Source organism: Protomyctophum parallelum (genome assembly GCF_964188405.1).
Source record: "Protomyctophum parallelum genome assembly, chromosome: 19".
Classification (NCBI taxonomy): domain Eukaryota; kingdom Metazoa; phylum Chordata; class Actinopteri; order Myctophiformes; family Myctophidae; genus Protomyctophum; species Protomyctophum parallelum.
Window position 1 is genome coordinate 9,865,538 of NC_139717.1, and position 18,474 is coordinate 9,884,011.

Consider the following 18,474-nt stretch of genomic DNA (forward strand, 5'->3'; position numbering starts at 1 on the left):
ACTGTACTGTACTGTACTGTATTCATAGTGTACTGTACCAAGTATGTACTTGACACACTGTGACACACAAAGTTATTCATTGGAGCGCTTACACTGCTCAAAAATAGCCGAGCTACAAGCTCACAAAATATGTTGTGATGGAGATGAAGATGGAGATATGACATGTTCATCCTGATATTTTTATACAGATAATGGAAACGATTCGAACGATTATGCAAAATATGCACAATCATAATTGCGGCAGGCAATATCACTGCAATAATTCAAAGGCTGCTGCTCTTTGTGACATGCGACGCACCTTCACAGCGACAGCAACACATTGGTGATCAACCACAAACGTCAGTAGCCCAAATGCTGGCGTGCCTAGCTACCATGAGCATGATCACGAGCATATTTATGAGAGGCGGATTATAGATGTCAGGGTTTGTGGCGGAGGCTGACATGAGCTAGTTAGTCTGAGCTGGCACTGAGGGGGGGATGGAGGAGAACGCTGCGAGGAATAACATCAGAGGGCCAGTCTGTCCCTTAGAGAATCCTGACCCTTCTGGCTCACAAACACAGACACGCACGCACGCACGCACGCACGCACGCACGCACGCACGCACACACGCGCGCACGCACGCGCGTGCGTATGCATGCACACAAACACCTCTCCACCAATCACGTTCCTCGAAGAATCCACGCCTCCACCCGGTGAGAGAGCTCAGAATCCTCTGGCTACATTCGGATCTCTCGCATTCAGACTCATTACACAGATATCCAGCAGTGCATACAGCAGATTAATAAAATCAAAGCGCATCTATGCCCTTTGGTGGTGCTGTAAATCTCATACCTAACCGCCCCGCGTCTGCTCTACACGGTGATTTAATGACTGCTAATGCAGACCTGGAGAGCACGGGGCCACCGCAGCTCTAATTAGCCGAGGTGGAACAGAGTGCCATGGCCACATTACATATTATTAACATGATAGGACAGTGGTTCGACGCCTTGTTTCCTTGGAGCTCTCCCCAGTTCTTACTACGGTACATCGGCTACGTAAGCTCAGAGTGTGCTGTGATGCGATGCGTTGTAAGCTTGTGGTAAGCTTTAAACTATACTGACACTGTGTTGAAGACCCAAGTGTCGAAACGGTCAGCTGTTGCCTTGCTCATCTGTAAAATAAATCCTGAAGATGGAGTGCCTCAGTATTTTCTCCCTCACCACAACCACAGGGTTCCTTTTCTACTATACTGACTATATACTGCTATCACAATGAGAACATACAGGCAGACAGCAGGTGAATGTAAGTAATGATTTTGTGCCACAGTATTTTCTTACATTTGTGACCACCCCTCAAACAGACAAGGCCCCAGGTCAGGGGAACCACTGATGAAAAATAATAACAGCTATTTGACACACTCACCTCTGGTCCACGCTCCTGCACGCTGTCTCCCTCGGAGAAGGAGCCCGACTCGTCGCTGGAGTTGGTGACGTACGACTGCTCGCATTTGATCTTGGCGGGGCGCACCGGGCCAAAGAGCGCGTCGACGCCCACCCCGCCGCCCTGCTCGGCACCGGGGTCGGCGTTATTGAGGCAGCGTGCCACACTCATGGAGCACGGCGACGAGGAGAACTCGAACTGGGGCAGGCTGCACGGCGAGCCCCCGCTGCCGTCCTCAGCGTAGGAGTAGGACGAGCAGGAGCTGGAGGTGCGAGTGCGTGTCTCGCAGGGCGGCGAGCGCGGGCACACCTTGATTGGCACGGGGCAGCTGGTGTTGGGCCGTGGGCGGCACAGGAGAGGGGGGTCCGCGGCAGAGGAGGGCGTGACGGCGCCGCCACCGCCGCCGCCGCCCGGGCAGTACGTCTGGGAGCTGGGGAGGGACTGGCTGGCGCCGGCCCACAGGCCCTTCATGGGCGCGTGCTCGTTAGAGAGGTCCATCTCCAGCGAGTTCTCGCCGGGGTAGGAGTGCGCCGGCGTCCCGCCCAGGCGTTCGCAGGACGCCCCCGAGGAGAAGATGACGCTGCTGCGGCGGTCCAGCTCCGCCTCCTGCTTGCAGACGCCGTCGCAGGAGGCCGACCTGAGCGACAGGCCGGCGGGGAAGCCGTCCACGACGTCCTGCGGGGACGGGACGGACGGGCCCAGCTCCCTGCCGGCGAAAGGCCTGAGGTCTTTTTTGTGATCTCCCTGAGAGGTTCCTTTGTCCTGGGCGGGGCAGACGAGTCTGTTGGCGAATAGCTGCTGCGGGGTGCTGGGCAGGCCGGGCAGGTCCACCGCCCCTTTCTTGAAGAAGGCTCGGAGGCAGGAGGGAGACTTGCTTCTCTTGGTTCTCTCCGTCGTGGACACGGGGCAGTCCATCTCCATGGCCGTCACGTCGTCCTTGTCCCTGGCCTCCTGTTCGTCCCCGGACAGGCATAGTGAGATGGCCACCTCCTCCGCCCGCGGCTCCACCTTGATTTGGGCCAGCGCCGGCAGCCGACCCGGGCCCTGCGGCGGCGAGTCGCCCACGCTGCTCTCCTTTAATGTGCTTGGAAAACCTGAGGTACTGGTGTGTGACGAGGTGTCGTTATTGTGCTTGTTGCAGGCCCACTGGTACTTCCTGTATTTGGGGCAGCGGGGCAGGTCCGACGACGCCCCGTGCCGGTCGTAGTCCAGCCGTCCGTCCGGGGACCCGAAGCCCCCGGGCGCGGACGCCGCTAGCCGCGACTCGTCGTCGGGCCGGCGAAAGGACGCGAGGCCGTCCGCTCGCCGCCGCGACTTCGGGGAGGAGGAGGAGGTGATAGGAGGCCGGACCACCTCCGGCTGCATGTCCTCTTCCTCCGAGTTGTTGGCCTCGCCACCGGCCACCTTGCGGCAGAGCAGGAGGCCGTCGTCTTCGCTGCGCAGCTGGGCCTCCAGGAAGCGAAAGCACGAGTCCTCCAGGTTGTGCATGCGCAGGAATTCAGCACAGCGGATGACCTCCTGGATGTTGTCTCTGCTGAGTAACAGCTTAGCAGTGTAGGCAAACTGCAACAATGGGGCGAATCCCCTGGCAGTGACCTGCGAAAAAACAGGGAAATTGCCAGCATTACGATCAGCGCAGCCTTTGTTCGCGGCCCTCGGAGTGTGCTGAGACAACCCGACAGCTCTAATGACCATAAACAAACACTGTAAAGTACCATTTAATCTTTCATCGGGTCAGCAGCGAACATTCTTTACAATGGTAAATAAAAACTGGTGCTTGTTGGTCGGTGGCAGGTTGTGTGTGCAGCCTCAAGTTCATCACAATAACCCTTTCGTTCAAGCACATACACCCCTGTCTGTCCTGTAGGCAGTGGGTTTGACACATTTATTTTTAAATGCCAAATATTGTAACATTTAAGGAAGGCCTATATTATTCAATATCATTATACAAACACCTGAACAGATTTTTTTTAACAACTTAAGCTCTATTGAAAAACGTTCATAAACAGCCGATCTGCAAGCTCACAGCTTGTACAGTAGATGTGCTATTAGTAAAAAAGAAAAATAGATCGTCTGCAGATACGATAGTGTCTGCAGATACGATAGTGATCTACTGCTACATGCAGTAGATCGATAAGATCATCTTGATAAGTATAACCTATTGCTGATTATCGGTTTCATTCTAATCCACTACTACATAGTGATATACAGTATCAGTCAGCCTCCCCCTGTCCCTGTCCCTGTCATCTGTTTCATGTCTCACATGTGTTCATATTTCTCACTGACTTTTTTACAAGATTCTGTTCACTGTAGCCTACAGTTGTCTATGTAAGGGAGTCTCTCATCTTTAATATGATGGACACAGCACACTCCCCCATTGCAATTTCTATTAATTTTGACAGACAGTCGGAATGTGAGGAGGGAGTGTGGCTCGGGGGCAGAGGAAGGGGCTGTGGTGGAATTCCATCTGAGACCAGTGGAGGGGGTCCAGGATCAAGCATGAATGTGTTGAGCTCCCACCGGCTATCTATTTGCTCTTAAAAATGTAAGAAGCCTATATATACTTGCTTGACCGGGGTCCCACGGCCACAGGGGTATATACTTAAGTTGGCGCCCTTTTTGTTTCCCTCTACACAAAATCTCTTTGCCAAGAATAGTTCACATTTAACCTCAAATTAAATCATTTCATGCATATTTTTCCTCCACCTCTCAAAACCTTTCGTGTATTAATTACATTTTAGATCGGTGCATCTCAAACAACACCCATCCATCTACAGTACATGAGACAAGTGGCAAGTGTTTTCTTGTCTGCAATCATACGTTTACACTTTCAACCTCGTGTCCCTATTTTGGGCATGCAAAAGCAAACCAAAGGAAAATAAATAACACATTCCCATGTGACATGTTGAGTGATATGTTCGATATTTTTCAAATGGGACTTATGCCATTTTTTTCTAGATTATTTTCAGAAATGACGCTTCTGGTGAAAGATTACTCTGAGACAAAACTTAAGAACTACATGATGATGAAGATGACACGTTGCTACAGATCATAGTAGGCTACAGTATATTGTTAGGACCATTTATGGGTGCAGTTTCTGCTAATGTGGACTGGGAAAAAAAAGTTATTGCTGGGAGTTTGTGAAAGAGCAGAATTCCACTTTATCATCCACACAGCATCTGACCCTGGGCTGAAAGACTCAGGCTTCTCCATGTTGACACTCATGTTTGATGATTTTACACCTGCTGCTCTTTTATTCATTTCTTCAACCCTGCACTGAATGTTTTCCACCTGCACAAGAAGCACTTCAGATTCCATAGTGCTATCTATCCATTACTATTATTTTTGTATTATTATTTGATCATGCGCCTTCTGTATTGGACTTCGATTTGACTGTGACTTTGTGTTTTGAGATGCGATATCTCTGCCTCAGTCTTTAAAAAATATATATTATTAAACACTTTTGAACATCTTGCAGTTCTCTGTACCGTTCTTCTCTATTCCCGCTTTCCCTATTCTAACTCTTCCTGTAACGTTGAGAGCCTGAACAAATAAATAGTTTGGCCTCTCTTTTACGCCTGCAATCTTGCAATTTACAATTTAGGCATTTAGCAGACTCTCTTAATCCAGGGTGGCTTACAGTAAGCAAGAACAACACAAGGTAATATATCAAATACATCAACTAGGATAGCATAAGTAAACTAAGAACCTAACATCCGTCTAGCATATCTCAATGAAACCACTACAGCATGCTATGTCTACATAATATGCTGTCTAAATTACATATTTTAGCCTTCACATGCGACTGCAAGGTCGTCGAGGCTAGGGCAATGTGTGGTGCTACAGGCAAAGGTGGAGTCTGAAGAGGTGAGTTTTCAGACTATACGGCGGAAGATTGGGAGTGAGTTTGCAGTTCTAACCGCAACGGGGAGTTCATTCCATTCACTCCCACAGTATCTCTGTCTCACTGTGTGCATCAGCGCAGGCAGACAGCCCCAAGACAAAGTGGCTGTAAAGCCTAACGGTTTGTAATAATGCGGCTTATCCTCGTTGTAGCCATGTGGCACGGGATGAGAGGGGAGCAAGGGAAGCCTTCCATTTAGACTTAATGCTAGATAATTAGGTAAACTCCTGAGCCTGCACAAGTCCGCTTGCTGGTCCTACGAAGACACACACGACAGAGAGAAAGCAGGGCCATCTTGGCAGTGCTGGCTTTAACCACTTAAGTTGTATTTAGGAAATGTTCGAAAATGTGTCAAAATCCGTTCAATACATGTTAAACATTGTCAAACTGGGGCACTTTATCTAGTTACTATTATTACTAGAGCCGAGCGGTGCCCGTTGGGCATTGGCCTACTTGAAACGATGCAAGTTGGAAATGCATGCCCCACCCAGATATTATGTCTGTGTCCCTTTTATGCCCATATATGGAGTTCTTTGTCAGGTATGCCCAAATATGGAGTCTATGCAGACGTCAGAATGATGTCAGAACAGGCCGGTCTCTGGACACTGGGCAGTGGCCCTGTCCAGAGCCCGGGCAGAGGCCATTTTGGGGGGGGGGTTCTTGGACAACCGTGGGTCTGACCGACTCCACCGACCGGGCACTGCACTCCCTGTGGGGGTGTGGAACGCGTGTCTCGAATTCACACACAGACAGAGACTTGGTGCATTTATAGAACTTATTATTATGAATGACATGCTGGAAATAGGTACGCCATGGATAAAGTGGTTAATACTAGGGCTTGTCCACTGTCTGGCTGCCCTCAGAGGGTTCACACTGGGTCACTATTGTTACTACCATTCTGTATTCATTGTCTGTCGGGTGGAAACCTTGTATGTCCAAAACAGATCTGCAAGCTCACGGCAACAATATGCACCATTCCCATTGTGGCTCCTACATGGGTGATGTCTGTGAAGACTGTGTGGGTGGACTGTGATCAAACACACGCAAGCACGCAAGCATGCAAGCATGCACGCACGCACACACGCACGCACACACGCACACACGCACACACGCACACACACAATCAAGGTGTGTACTACTAGAAAAAGCAATTACAGTGAGTGGATTCACTTTGAATCTCAGGGCTAGATATTGTTCATCCTTCAAAGCACCTTTTTCAGGGGCTGAGTGATGCAAAGTCCTCCTTACAAGACATAACAAGTGAATGCACAGATGTAAGTGCACATAACAGCACAGAACGAGACACAATGGGATTTTAATGAGACTGCTGTTTACTGATTGTTTAGCTGCTTTTGTTGTGTTGGAGAAGGGGGGGATAACAAGATGAAACATACTCTCTCCCCATGCCTTCGGCCTGGTGGAGACAATTATCCTAGGTGTGTGTGTGTGTGTGTGTGTGTGTGTGTGTGTGTGTGTGTGTGTGTGTGTGTGTGTGTGTGTGTGTGTGTGTGTGTGTGTGTGTGTGTGCGCGCGGGGACCAGACACCCTGCTAGTAAAACAGGAGTTTGCCTCCTTAGCTTCCAAAAACCACAGGATTTGCTTTATGGATTTTTCCGTTTGGGGAAGAGAAGAAAAATAAAAAAACTGTATGAGGAAACACAAATATCTGGGGAAGAAGAAGAATTAGAAAAAGAAAGAAAGAAAGAAAGAAAGAAAGAAAGAAAGAAAGAAAGAAAGGGAATCACTTGAGGTCATGTGATTGAGTCTCAGAATGGATGGCTTCAACATGCTCGATGGATCCTCTAGGAAAATGGATGGCTTCAACATCCATCTTCTAGGAACAAGGACAAATGTTTGGGTTTGAGTTGTTCCCCTTCCTTGTCTTATATAAGGCTTTATTGTTCCCCCCCCCCCCATTTATATTTCCCCCCATCACAGCTTTGTTTCCATTCCCATGATTTACTACACTGGAGGCTTGACATTGTATAACTAGATTAACCCATTTCAGTCAGTGGCATCCAGTCTCCTATTATGGGCATTAATAGACGCCTTATAGGTGGAAATAGCCAATCTACAAGCTCACAATGCGCTGCTAGCTTGCGGATGGCCTGTTTTCGAACAAAGTGTTGAGGCTTTAAGTGGCTGTGGTTGTGAGCGCACCTCTCCATCGGTGTTATTACCCCATTTGGCCAGATGGAGGTAGTATAATTAAAGGTCAAAATGTGAGCCATTTACCGTTTTACCCGGGAGCCACACTGGACTTGATTTGCAGTTAAACGGCATGAAGGGAAGGAGGATAAAAAGCGAGTCCCCTCGTGTTTAATGATGGTGTTGTAGTGGTTAAGATCGCTGCCTCCGAAGACGCATGCAAGCCTCCTGGCGAGTGCCTGGCCCATCCTACATAGCAGCGGTGGAATGTAACTAAGTACATTTACTCAAGTACTGTACTTAAGTACAATGTTGAGGTATCTGTACTTTACGTTAGTATTGCCAATTTCCAATATTTTTACTTCTTCTACTCCAATACATCTCGGATCCAAATATTGTACTTTTACTCCACTACATTTATTTGAAAATAGCCGATCTAAAAGCTCACAATAGCTATTTTCGAATAGCTTGAACTACAAAGTCATTGGTGATTCACGACTTGAGTGGGATGGACAGATTTGCCTGGCTACTGCATTAAGTAATGCTAAAAATGTTTGAATTTGCATGTGTTTCATATCCTGCCTCTGTCTGTGAATTATCTTCAGAATACAACACTAACACTGCTTTGTTCAATGTTCTTTAACTACCAACTGTTCGCGTTATTTTAAGAGATTCTTTTTATACGTCTCCGCTTTCATTCTGGTGGTGTTAGCACTGCAAGGACTGACAAGAAAAAAGGAATGACATGCAACACAATTAGCAAGAATCCAGATCCAGCCTGTGCACAAACGGAATGAGACTACAAAGGATCTTCCAGTGTTACCCCTCTGAAACGCTACACCATGTTACAGTAAATTCCTTTTTACACGAAGATAGATAGCAAATATAACCTCATAGATTTACAGTATACACAAGCGTTACATTTAATATACAATTTGGTTTCGGTTCCTCAACATTGCAGCAGCAATGATAGGAATGTCAAAATCAATAATTAAGAACAAAACACAACAAATATAGGCCTACTACAAGCATCTATGTGTGCAGTAAGTTTACTATAATACAAGCATCTACTGTATTTACACATATGTAAGTGTATGTGCAGTTTGTGCACGATAAACGTGCTATATAAATGCACCTTATCTAACCTTGTAAATAACATGCTATCTAAGTCACGTTCTCAACATTTGTGCAAACAAATGTAAGAATCAACATGTGTAATACATGACTATTGTACTAACAAATACAATACTTGTATGGGGTGATTTCTAAGTCATAGCACGGCGCATTGTGAGCTTGTGGATCTGCTATACTGTATACATATACAGTATACAAAGTAGCATGCAACCAAGGATAAATCAGTCAGTATCCATGACTGTGACTTGAAGTACAAGTTGCACAGTGTAACCAACATGATAAATCTGTCACATCCATCAGATTACCTCATTAAAGCCTATTTTTTTACATTTAGGCCTTAACCACCAAAATCACACCATGTACTGTACTGGATGAATGGAAAACGTATTTTCAATGAGTTTCCATCAGGGTGTATTTACTTTGAGTTTAAATCTAACTTCGGGAACATTGCTTTACGTCATTAGATACAAATGGAACAACGGGAGGCGTGTATGTCAAATGTTTGTTATGATTTTAGGCATCAGCCCTCCATCAGTCTAAACAGATGCTGGGTATGCTAAATACACATCTGTCTGCATACAAACACATTTTGTATAGACTGTTCCTAGCATAGTAATATAGAGGATAATTATGCTCTGTTACTGTGCTGGGCAGATATGTAGAAAGGGACTTACAAAAAACAAAACAACCTCATCATCTGCACATTCTTCTTGTACATCTCTCTGTATTTTAGCTACCTATTATAGTGTTTTAATCAATTAGCTCAGCTTATAGTATTGTTTAATAAAACAATACGCATTTAATTGTTTCTTTGTGGCTCATGTCCAAATGGAAACAATTTCATGACGTGCTCGCTCATTGCTATGTGGTTTTTATATTATTTGTAACCAGTATTCGATATAATAAACACTCCTTTTGATAGTACAATCAACCTTCGTTGGCGCAGTTTATTTGATTCATGATTTACTGTATATCTGAATGTTGTATATGCAAAGGGAATTCTATTACATTATCATTTATTCAAGCGGTTCAACAACTCACGTCCGACAGAAGAGACGTTTTAATGTGATGCGCTGAAATAGCATTGAATATTGTCAATCCACTTTACTGTGAGTTGATAATATCATATTGCTGATTAATCATATCGGATTAATCCCCCTATCAGTACCACAACAGGTATTACGATAGGCCCAGAATAGGGATGCTACCGCTCATGCTGTTAATACAGTAGTTCTACTCCAATGGTTCTCAAAGTGGAGTCCAGGAACCCACAGGGATCCATGAGAGGGTTCCAAATGGACACTTACAGGGCTGTAACTCTGAGAGCGTACAAAGGGAACCATTTGGTTCCATTTCTACGCTCTCAAGAGTATGGGGGTCCACTGTTCTAATCCATCTTTTGTTACACGGCAATATGTATCATTGTATGGAACAATGTATGTATGGAGGTTTTTGGAACAATTGTATCGCTGCTTTTTACCATCGTATAAATAAAGCAAACATATCTCCACACATGTCACCAGTTCCACAGTGTGCATTGTCCCAGGCTGCGTCTATTCAGCAGCACCTTGGGATTTCTATCCCACCTGCACAAACTCCCTGTGTTTCCTTTTCTTTCTTTTTTCCATGTTCGTGCTTTTCTCCGTGTGTTATTGTATTTTCTCTCACCTCTCCTCTGGGCTGCTATGCTTTATCATTGTGAAAATAACCCAAACCGAAATGTATTCTGACCCTCTGTCCCTTGAAAGCAGCGAGTTTACTGCAGGCAGCCGGCCTGTTTTACTATGCCTTCCTCGCAGTGTTATGGGACTTTTTGTTTGCTCACCTGCAAAATAAATCTTTGTTTTTTTCCCCCTTTCTGTTTTTTTATACCACTATCAGCCAAGTTTCTATTTTTTCTTTTGAAAATGTTAACACTATGAACAAAGCATTCATTCATCTTACTGAGAAACCCACATAGACTCCTTGCCAGACTCTGTTTGGGAATGCCTTTTTTGTTTTGTTTTCAAAATAATGTGTATTTGCTTTTTGCTTCTTTTTTCCAGTAAACAAAGCTGAATATTATCTCTATTTCACCTTGCATCCCTAGAATGCTGTTAACTCCTAAAGCCCTAGTCCATATACGTTGTCGTACAACGAATAACAAAAATAGACGATCTACAAGCTCACAATGCGCCCTTGCATTGACACATTGGGAGCTTGTACGTAGATCACCAATTCTCGCGGGTATCCATTCCAGCCGAGGTAACAGACAAACAGTACAACCACACTGCGCCTATCCGTCATTGTTAAGAGGAAGCTGCTGACTCCATATCTGTGTGGGGGTGGTGGGGGTGTGTGTGTGTGTGTGTGTGTGTGTGTGTGTGTGTGTGTGTGTGTGTGTGTGCGTGCGTGCGTGCGTGCGTGCGTGCGTGCGTGCGTGCGTGCGTGCGTGCGTGCGTGCGTGCGTGCGTGCGTGCGTGTGTGCGTGCGTGCGTGCGTGTGGATGCCTGTGCATGGGTGGGTGGGTGGGAGGCTGAGCGTGGCAGACTGGGGGAGGGGAGAGGCTTTGAGTGGACAATCTGCTCGGCTGATGAGCACAGCAATATCTGCTCTAACATGTCTGCAGCGTTACACACATACACACATGCATGCATGCACGCACACACACACACACGCACACACGCAAGCACACACGCACGCACAGATATAGATATAGATATAGATCCAGCCAGTTGTGTATTTAGGTGATGTGGTATGTTGCATTGAAATGAGGCATACATATACAGGCCATGCATGCGTTGTAGCCGGGGCCCTGCGCTACATCCGCTGCTGATAAACACTGTACCGTACCATACTAGACCATACCATACTAGACCATACCGTACTATACCGTACCGTACTGCACCGCATCGCCAGAGGCAGAGGGGACACAGGAGGGAAAAAGTGCTGAGCGTAACAGGGATCTATTTTCAGCTAGTATCAGCAGCTGCCGCCCGCGGGAGCACATCTTTATGTGTGTGTGTGTGCGTGTGTGTGTGTGTGTGTGTGTGTGTGTGTGTGTGTGTGTGTGTGTGTGTGTGTGTGTGTGTGTGTGTGTGTGTGTGTGTGTGTGTGTGTGTGTGTGTGTGTGTGTCCTGCACCATATGTGATTACTGCACTGTTACAAGCCGCGCAGCATGGTCTAATGAAGGCAGGGGCAGGGAGGAGGAGAGAGGGGAAACGAGGATGGAGAAAGAAGGAGAAAGCTTTGTGTTGTGAAGAAGCAGCCAATCTACAGGCTCACATAAATGTATTAAACAATATTTTAATTTAACACTTGAACTCTAGCATCCCTATTCTGGGGTAAACATTCGGTCGCGTCGCAACATGCTGTGAGCTTATTAGGTCAGCTATTTTCAGCGAAGAGATAAAGAATATTGGGTTAAAGAACAACCAATTCATGGTGTCAGTCATGGTATGAATCACCATTTGATCACCATACAGATGCCACTCTGGGAAGAGATTCAGCGAAGGAGTTTAAACAGGGAAAGGCTGTATATGGGGTATTTCCTGGCCGCCTCGCGGACAGCAGTGACACGCAAAGCCTTTGGGCTGTCGGGGGGCCCTTATTGTTACGAGGTTAAGACAATGAGATGAATTAATCAACGTGACAGTTGGGCTGTTTTTGGGGCTAACGGGTGGCCCTGCGCCGTGTCAGTTAGGGCGGGTTCGACAAGCAGTGAGCAATATCATTATGGGACAGGAAATCATAGGCTCCGTGTCGTACTGGCGGGGCCCGACACATTTCACATGACACTTTTGGGAGCCTCGCCAAATACCACAGTTCATTCTCTGTGTCTCTCGATCAGTGGCAGAAGAAGAAGCACTCTGACTTTTACTTAAGTTAAAGTAGCAATACCCATTTTTACCCAAGTAAAAGTCATGAATTAGAAATCATAATTTACGGCAAAGTATAAAAGTATTGGTATCAATATATACTTAAAATGTCACGTATATCATGTTATTGAACTGTATTGATCATTAACCACTTGATACCCTATTTTATACTTGGGATATTTCCGAAAAAATGTATAATCTTATAGAGGTTATGCGCATGCATAAAGGGAATGGAAAATCGAGTGGAAAATTGAGTGCCAAAAATTGTTTAATGTCGTTTAATGCAATCAGATAGGACTTTCTGTTTGGATGTATGGGCTGTCAAGGCCAGAAAGTAGTTTTTTGCCACTCAGTAGGCTTCCAGGTTTGATGATGATGTCAAGCTCATACCCTCTATTAATCATTAATAATATAACTGGTAACTAATGTAGAATAAATGCAGTGTAAAACGTACAACATAAAAAAATATTTCAAGTAAATGCTTGAGTAAAATCTACCACTGCGCTCTCTCTCTCTCTCTCTCTCTCTCTCTCTCTCTCTCTCTCAGCCCTGGTAGGCTACTGTCACAGTGGACCGTTGCCTCATTGGGAGATGAACGCCTGTTCTGTTGTGTTCATTTTGACGAACAACAGATGAATTGTCAAGACATGTAGGAACAGAGAACCAAGCGCCTGACCGACTACTGGAGATTTCTTTTTGGCCAGTAATGCCTTTGACTTCATTTATTTTCTTAAAAAAAAAAAAAAAAAGCCCTGCAAAATACAGTATCCTTTCATAACTGTCTGTATGTCCGTCTGTCTGTCTCTCTCATGGGGCTCTGTCACTTTTTTTCTCCATGTTGGCCCCTTTCTCGCCTCCGCGGAAGAGAGGGCTAATTTATGCAAATGTTCTCCAGCGAATTCCTGCATGTCATGCATCCTAATGAGGGGACATGGCTTCCGTGACAATGGCTGCTGCCACCCCCCCCCCCCCCCCAACCCAGCACACGAGAGGAAAAACACCACAGAGTGAGAGAGAGAGAGAGAGAGAGAGATAGAGAGAGAGAGCGAGAGGGAGCGCTCTCTATGCTGACTAACCTGACATTAACCTCTTGCATTCACACAGACAAAGAATAAGGAGTCTGAGTCATGGCACTAATGGAAAAGGACGGTCCTTTTATAATGTAGGTACAGTACTGTCTGCATATCACCATGAGTCCATTACATTACAGTATGTCACCACGAGCCCATTACAATATTGCCACTGTCAGGGAGGGACTGACTCGGGTGGAAACCTTGTATATCCAAAACCGTTCCTTGTACTGTTATTTAAGAAAATGAAATAAAATAGTGAAAATAGACAGCTGTGCATGCCACACCCTTGTATGACGGAGTAGGGCATTGATTTACGGAAAAGAAACCCATCGAAAGTTGAAATATGGAGATGCGAGGTTTGTGCCCGACAGCGCCGCTATAAAGGGTGGGGGAGGGGGTGGGGGGGTTGAAGGTAGACGGCAGGGAACACTCAGCGATAATAACATGGCTGCTGAGTGCCAATGTAAGAGGCCCCCCGCTGGTAATATTTGGGGCAGGCAATACACACAAGCTATTAACCACATGGACCCCAGAGTCTGTATTCTGGGCACGTCACCATAAATAACAGGCAAGGGCATAAGTTTAGATCAGAATCATACATTTAATATAGTGGAGAACTAAATGTCACAAGGGAGGCGGAGAGAGTTTGATCAGTGACAAAGCTACAGTAGCGGTGCTGTGACCAGGCAGTGAATGTGTATGCCTATTTGGGATTCATCAGAATGCATTAGGATTGAGGGTGTGTGAGTTAGCTTGCCAGCGGATGAGAACGAAGGGAGATTGAGTGTGGCTGAGGGTGGGGAAGAGACGGAATACAGTGACGGAATAAATGACAGACCTATCGAGGGGATTCATACAACTTCATCATCACGCTCTCCCCTTATTTGCACATTGAAGAGTTCCTATTCCCGGCAGTATGGGAAGGCTCTGGCTGCATGCTTACACATCTGTAACTCTGACAAAATCTGCAAAATGGAACCATTTCCAGTACTTTCAGAGTTATGGGGGCCTGTAGCGTAATATGCATACAGTACCAAACCGTGGGTCCTTGAAATGAAATGAAAACGTTCGATGCAAACAGCTGTACAGAGGGGATTCATTGGACTGATCGTGCTCTCTCCACTTGTTTGCACATTCCAGAGTGTCTATCCCCGGCAGCATGGGAAGGCCCTGGCTGGAACGCACCCGCACCGGGGCTCCACAGCAGCCTGCAGAGTGATTGATTCCAGAGCACTTAGAAGGGGACGTTTGAGGACGCTCGGTGGAAGCCGCGAGCGCGGGGGCCCTAACTATATCTCTGGCCCTAATTTCCCTCATGGTTTTTCGTACTCGGCGAGGGAACGGGAGGGAAAGAACAACAAGGGGAGCGGTGGCTGCCTGTGATTCAGCAGAGGGCTGGTTCACAGACCTCAAACCACCTCCTGTTTGTGAGCACTTCCCTTAGTCACGGGCCAGGGAGCGCTGCATATTTTGTAGCAGCTCCCTTTGGTGTTTTTCTTGCAAACTGAGAGAGAGCGGCCTGTGGTGGGCGGTGGGTCTCAAAAGTAGGGGCCGCGGCCCACAGCGGGGCTGCCAGAGGGCCAATTGGGGGCAATGAAAACAACTATGTATAGTATGAGATAAATTAAAAGTACTGTAGTATACAGTAGAAACAAGGCAAAAGAAGACAAGATGCATAATAATAATAATAATAATAATAATATGATTAATAATAATAATTGTAATAATAATACTACAGAGCAACGGTAACGAGGGTAAAAACACAATAAGGTGTCTATATACAGTCAAACAGTGTATAAGTTTATCACACTGCAGTCTCATCATAAAAAAACTGTACAAAAAGTGTACATTGGTCAGTGCAAGAAAGCGTGAGACGTGAAAAAACAGCACAAGAACCCAGGAATGTACCCAGGAGTGCATGTTACAACCATGACGCGTTACAACCGTGGCAGCTCTTCCCAGGAATGTCAAAAGAGGTCAGAGTCATGAATCAACTGTTTATTCCAGGTTAGGCTATACGTAGCCTGGTAGCTTTTCAACGCAACAGGCACAAAGGACTTCCCAAGTCACACCTTCGTCCCGGGAGGGTGAATCTGTCGTTACCTCGCTTTCTCCAGTACCCAGTTATCTAGATGTGACGCATTGTGAGCTTTTTTGCTTTTATTTTAGCCATTTCTATAAAGTAGGCCTATAATTATATGTTTACAATGAGGCCATGGCTATATGGGGTCCTTTGTGAAGAATTTGGGAGCCCCTGCACGTGTGTAGGGGACCAGAAGCTCCGGCAAGGAAGGGGGTAATCAACCAGTGTATGAAGGAGGTAGTGAAGGAGGTAGTGCACACACTGATGTATATCTCCTGTATGAAGGAGGTAGTGAAGGAGGTAGTGCACACACTGATGTATATCTCCTGTCCAAAATCCAATAGATCCAAACATTGATGCCGAAATAAAAATACAGAGGAACATTTTCAGCATTCCCACACAGTGTGCTATCTATTCAGCTTTATCAACAACCAGTGTGCCATCATGGGCACTGAGACACAGGCAGCATATCGCTTGTTTCATCTCAAATTGCAGAAAAGGTTTGGCTGGGATTTGGCAAACAGCTAATTTAGAGGACGGTTCTCAACCGTGACCTAATATCCTCACCATAATATCCTCACGTGGGCCACGAGGATATTGCAAGTGGGCCTCCAAATAATTGCCAAAACACTTACAATTTTAATGACAATATAACATAAATAACAGCTAAATGAATAACCAAGTCAAATAAAACGTCTGATATTTATTTATTTAAAACTGTCACAGCCCTGGCCACAGTCTGTGCCACACCCACTCATCCACTGCCCTGATGACTTCCTGGACCCACCTGTGTGTCTCACCTCACCTGCTCCCTAATTAACCTAGTCTATATATAGCCCTTGATGCTCTCATGTCTTTGTTGGATTATAAGTTTGCTCTGCCTTGTGACTAAGTTTATTCCTGCCTTGTAATGGTGTACCTTATTTCTAAGTAAAATACTTTAAGTTATTCCTGATGTCCTGTGTTCTGCATTTTGGATCCTTACCTGGGATAGAAGCCTGACAAAAACCTTGAATAGTGAGTTTTCATTGTGATACTGCTGTTGGTTCCACTGATCCAAGCGGCTGCCTGCCGTGTTAAGTGGTCAGATGGTTGGGCCACGGATGGTTTTGAGATTTCCAAGTTGGCCCTGACCCACAAAAGGTTGAGAAAAACTGGTCTAACCTCAGTGCAGCGGGAGGGAGGGAAAGAGGGCGCGTTTAAAATTGCCCAGAGATGGCACACGAAAAGGTGTTACACTTTCTGATGTTTTAACCCATTCTGACCGGGCACCCATTTTGGTGTTGGCATCATGTTATGCTTTAGCTATTGAAAAATAGCAGATCTACAAGCTCATATCGCGCCACCGAGTGGCGCGATACGAGCTTGTAGGTCTGCTATTTTTTTTTAATCGAAGAACGACTGACATAGAAACATAGCTTTTTCAGAAAACTGTCAGGATGTAGAAGACGTTTATAGAATCTGATCTCAGGTCAGAATGGCTTAAGGGGGACTGACAACCCCCCACCCGCGCACGGCACGTCCCACCTTTGCAGCAGTAACACTTGTCCGGGTCTCGGCCCCGCACAATGGTGGCTAATCTGGGAGAGGGGGCTGGGCGATGGAGGCCTCAGCCTCAGGAGGAGTAAAGAGGGTGCTGCTGGCTCCGGCTGCGTGCGCCCGACCGGAGAATATCTGCACACACACCCATCTTATTAGACCAGATGGCACACATAGCTGCAGCCTCCTCTCTGATACACATGGGAGGGGGAGTTTACAAGAAGAAGAAGATAGGAAGAGTTGGAGGAGGAGGAGGAGGAGTGAGGTGGAGGGAGAGAAAAGGAGGAGGAGGTGAGATGAAGGCAGAGGGGAACAGTGGTGTAATGTAACTGAGTACATTTGTCATTTACTCAAGTACTGTACTTAAGTAAATATTTCAGGTATTTGTTACTTTTCAGTATGGTAGTATATGGTTGTAAAATGTTGCACGTTTCACTCTTTTACTCAGAGATCCTTTTACCTAGACATGTCTGCTATCATAAACCACTACGAGTTTTTCCAATGCCACATGCGAAAAACAGTCTAAGTCCACACTATTGATCCATAATGTATAAATGATAGATAAGGGTTCAGGACAACGAGGCCTTTTCGTGGAGGGGTCAGAATGAAATTTGGACTTAGACTGTTTTTCGTCTGTGGTACTCAATTGATGAAACAGGTCGGGAGTTATTAAACCGAACGTGGACAATGTTCCAGTGTTACATTTGTTGCACATATGGGATTAATTGTAATGGCATGCGCCATAAATGTAAACGCAAAAGAAATGCCATTAAACTTAAATCAATTATATTTCATTGAAACAATTCTTTAACATTTGTTTTCATACCATGGACGTGATACATTTTTGTTTATCAAACATAAGGAAATTATTCAATATTACCGGGTGTACCAGTTTGAGCGTTTGAGTCAGTTCAATGGGAAAATACATTGATATGATTTGTAGACCACATAACCTCAAGGTGAAAATGTTAATGCATTTAGAGAAAAGCCAGTTTTCCGTCAATAACATCCACTAGGATGAAGGAAAACACTTGAAACTTCCTGGCCACGTAGAGTATGTTGCTGTACATATACTGACGCAATGACGTGATGATAGCGTTGACCAATCAAGAGATAAAGTGCACGTGCATGTAACTTACAACCATGATGCGTTACAACCGTGGCAGCTCTCCCCTACTTTTACTTAGTTCTACTCCACTACATCTCAGATGCAAATATTATACTTTTACTCCACTACAATTATTTGAAAACTGTAGTTAGTAGTTACTTTGAAGATTTAGATTCACAGATCACAGATCATACATTACCCACTTAA

General features: G+C 45.6%; 1 protein-coding gene across 1 annotated transcript in view; it reads right to left on the minus strand.

The window, feature by feature from the left end:
• Positions 1–18,474, minus strand: part of bach2b (BTB and CNC homology 1, basic leucine zipper transcription factor 2b) — a 128,785-nt gene that overhangs the window by 23,182 nt on the left and 87,129 nt on the right. The window contains exon 3 of the mRNA XM_083790679.1: positions 1,403–3,016. Within this exon, the coding sequence (XP_083646805.1) occupies positions 1,403–3,016 (1,614 nt within the window). The remainder of the gene's footprint in view (positions 1–1,402; positions 3,017–18,474) is intronic.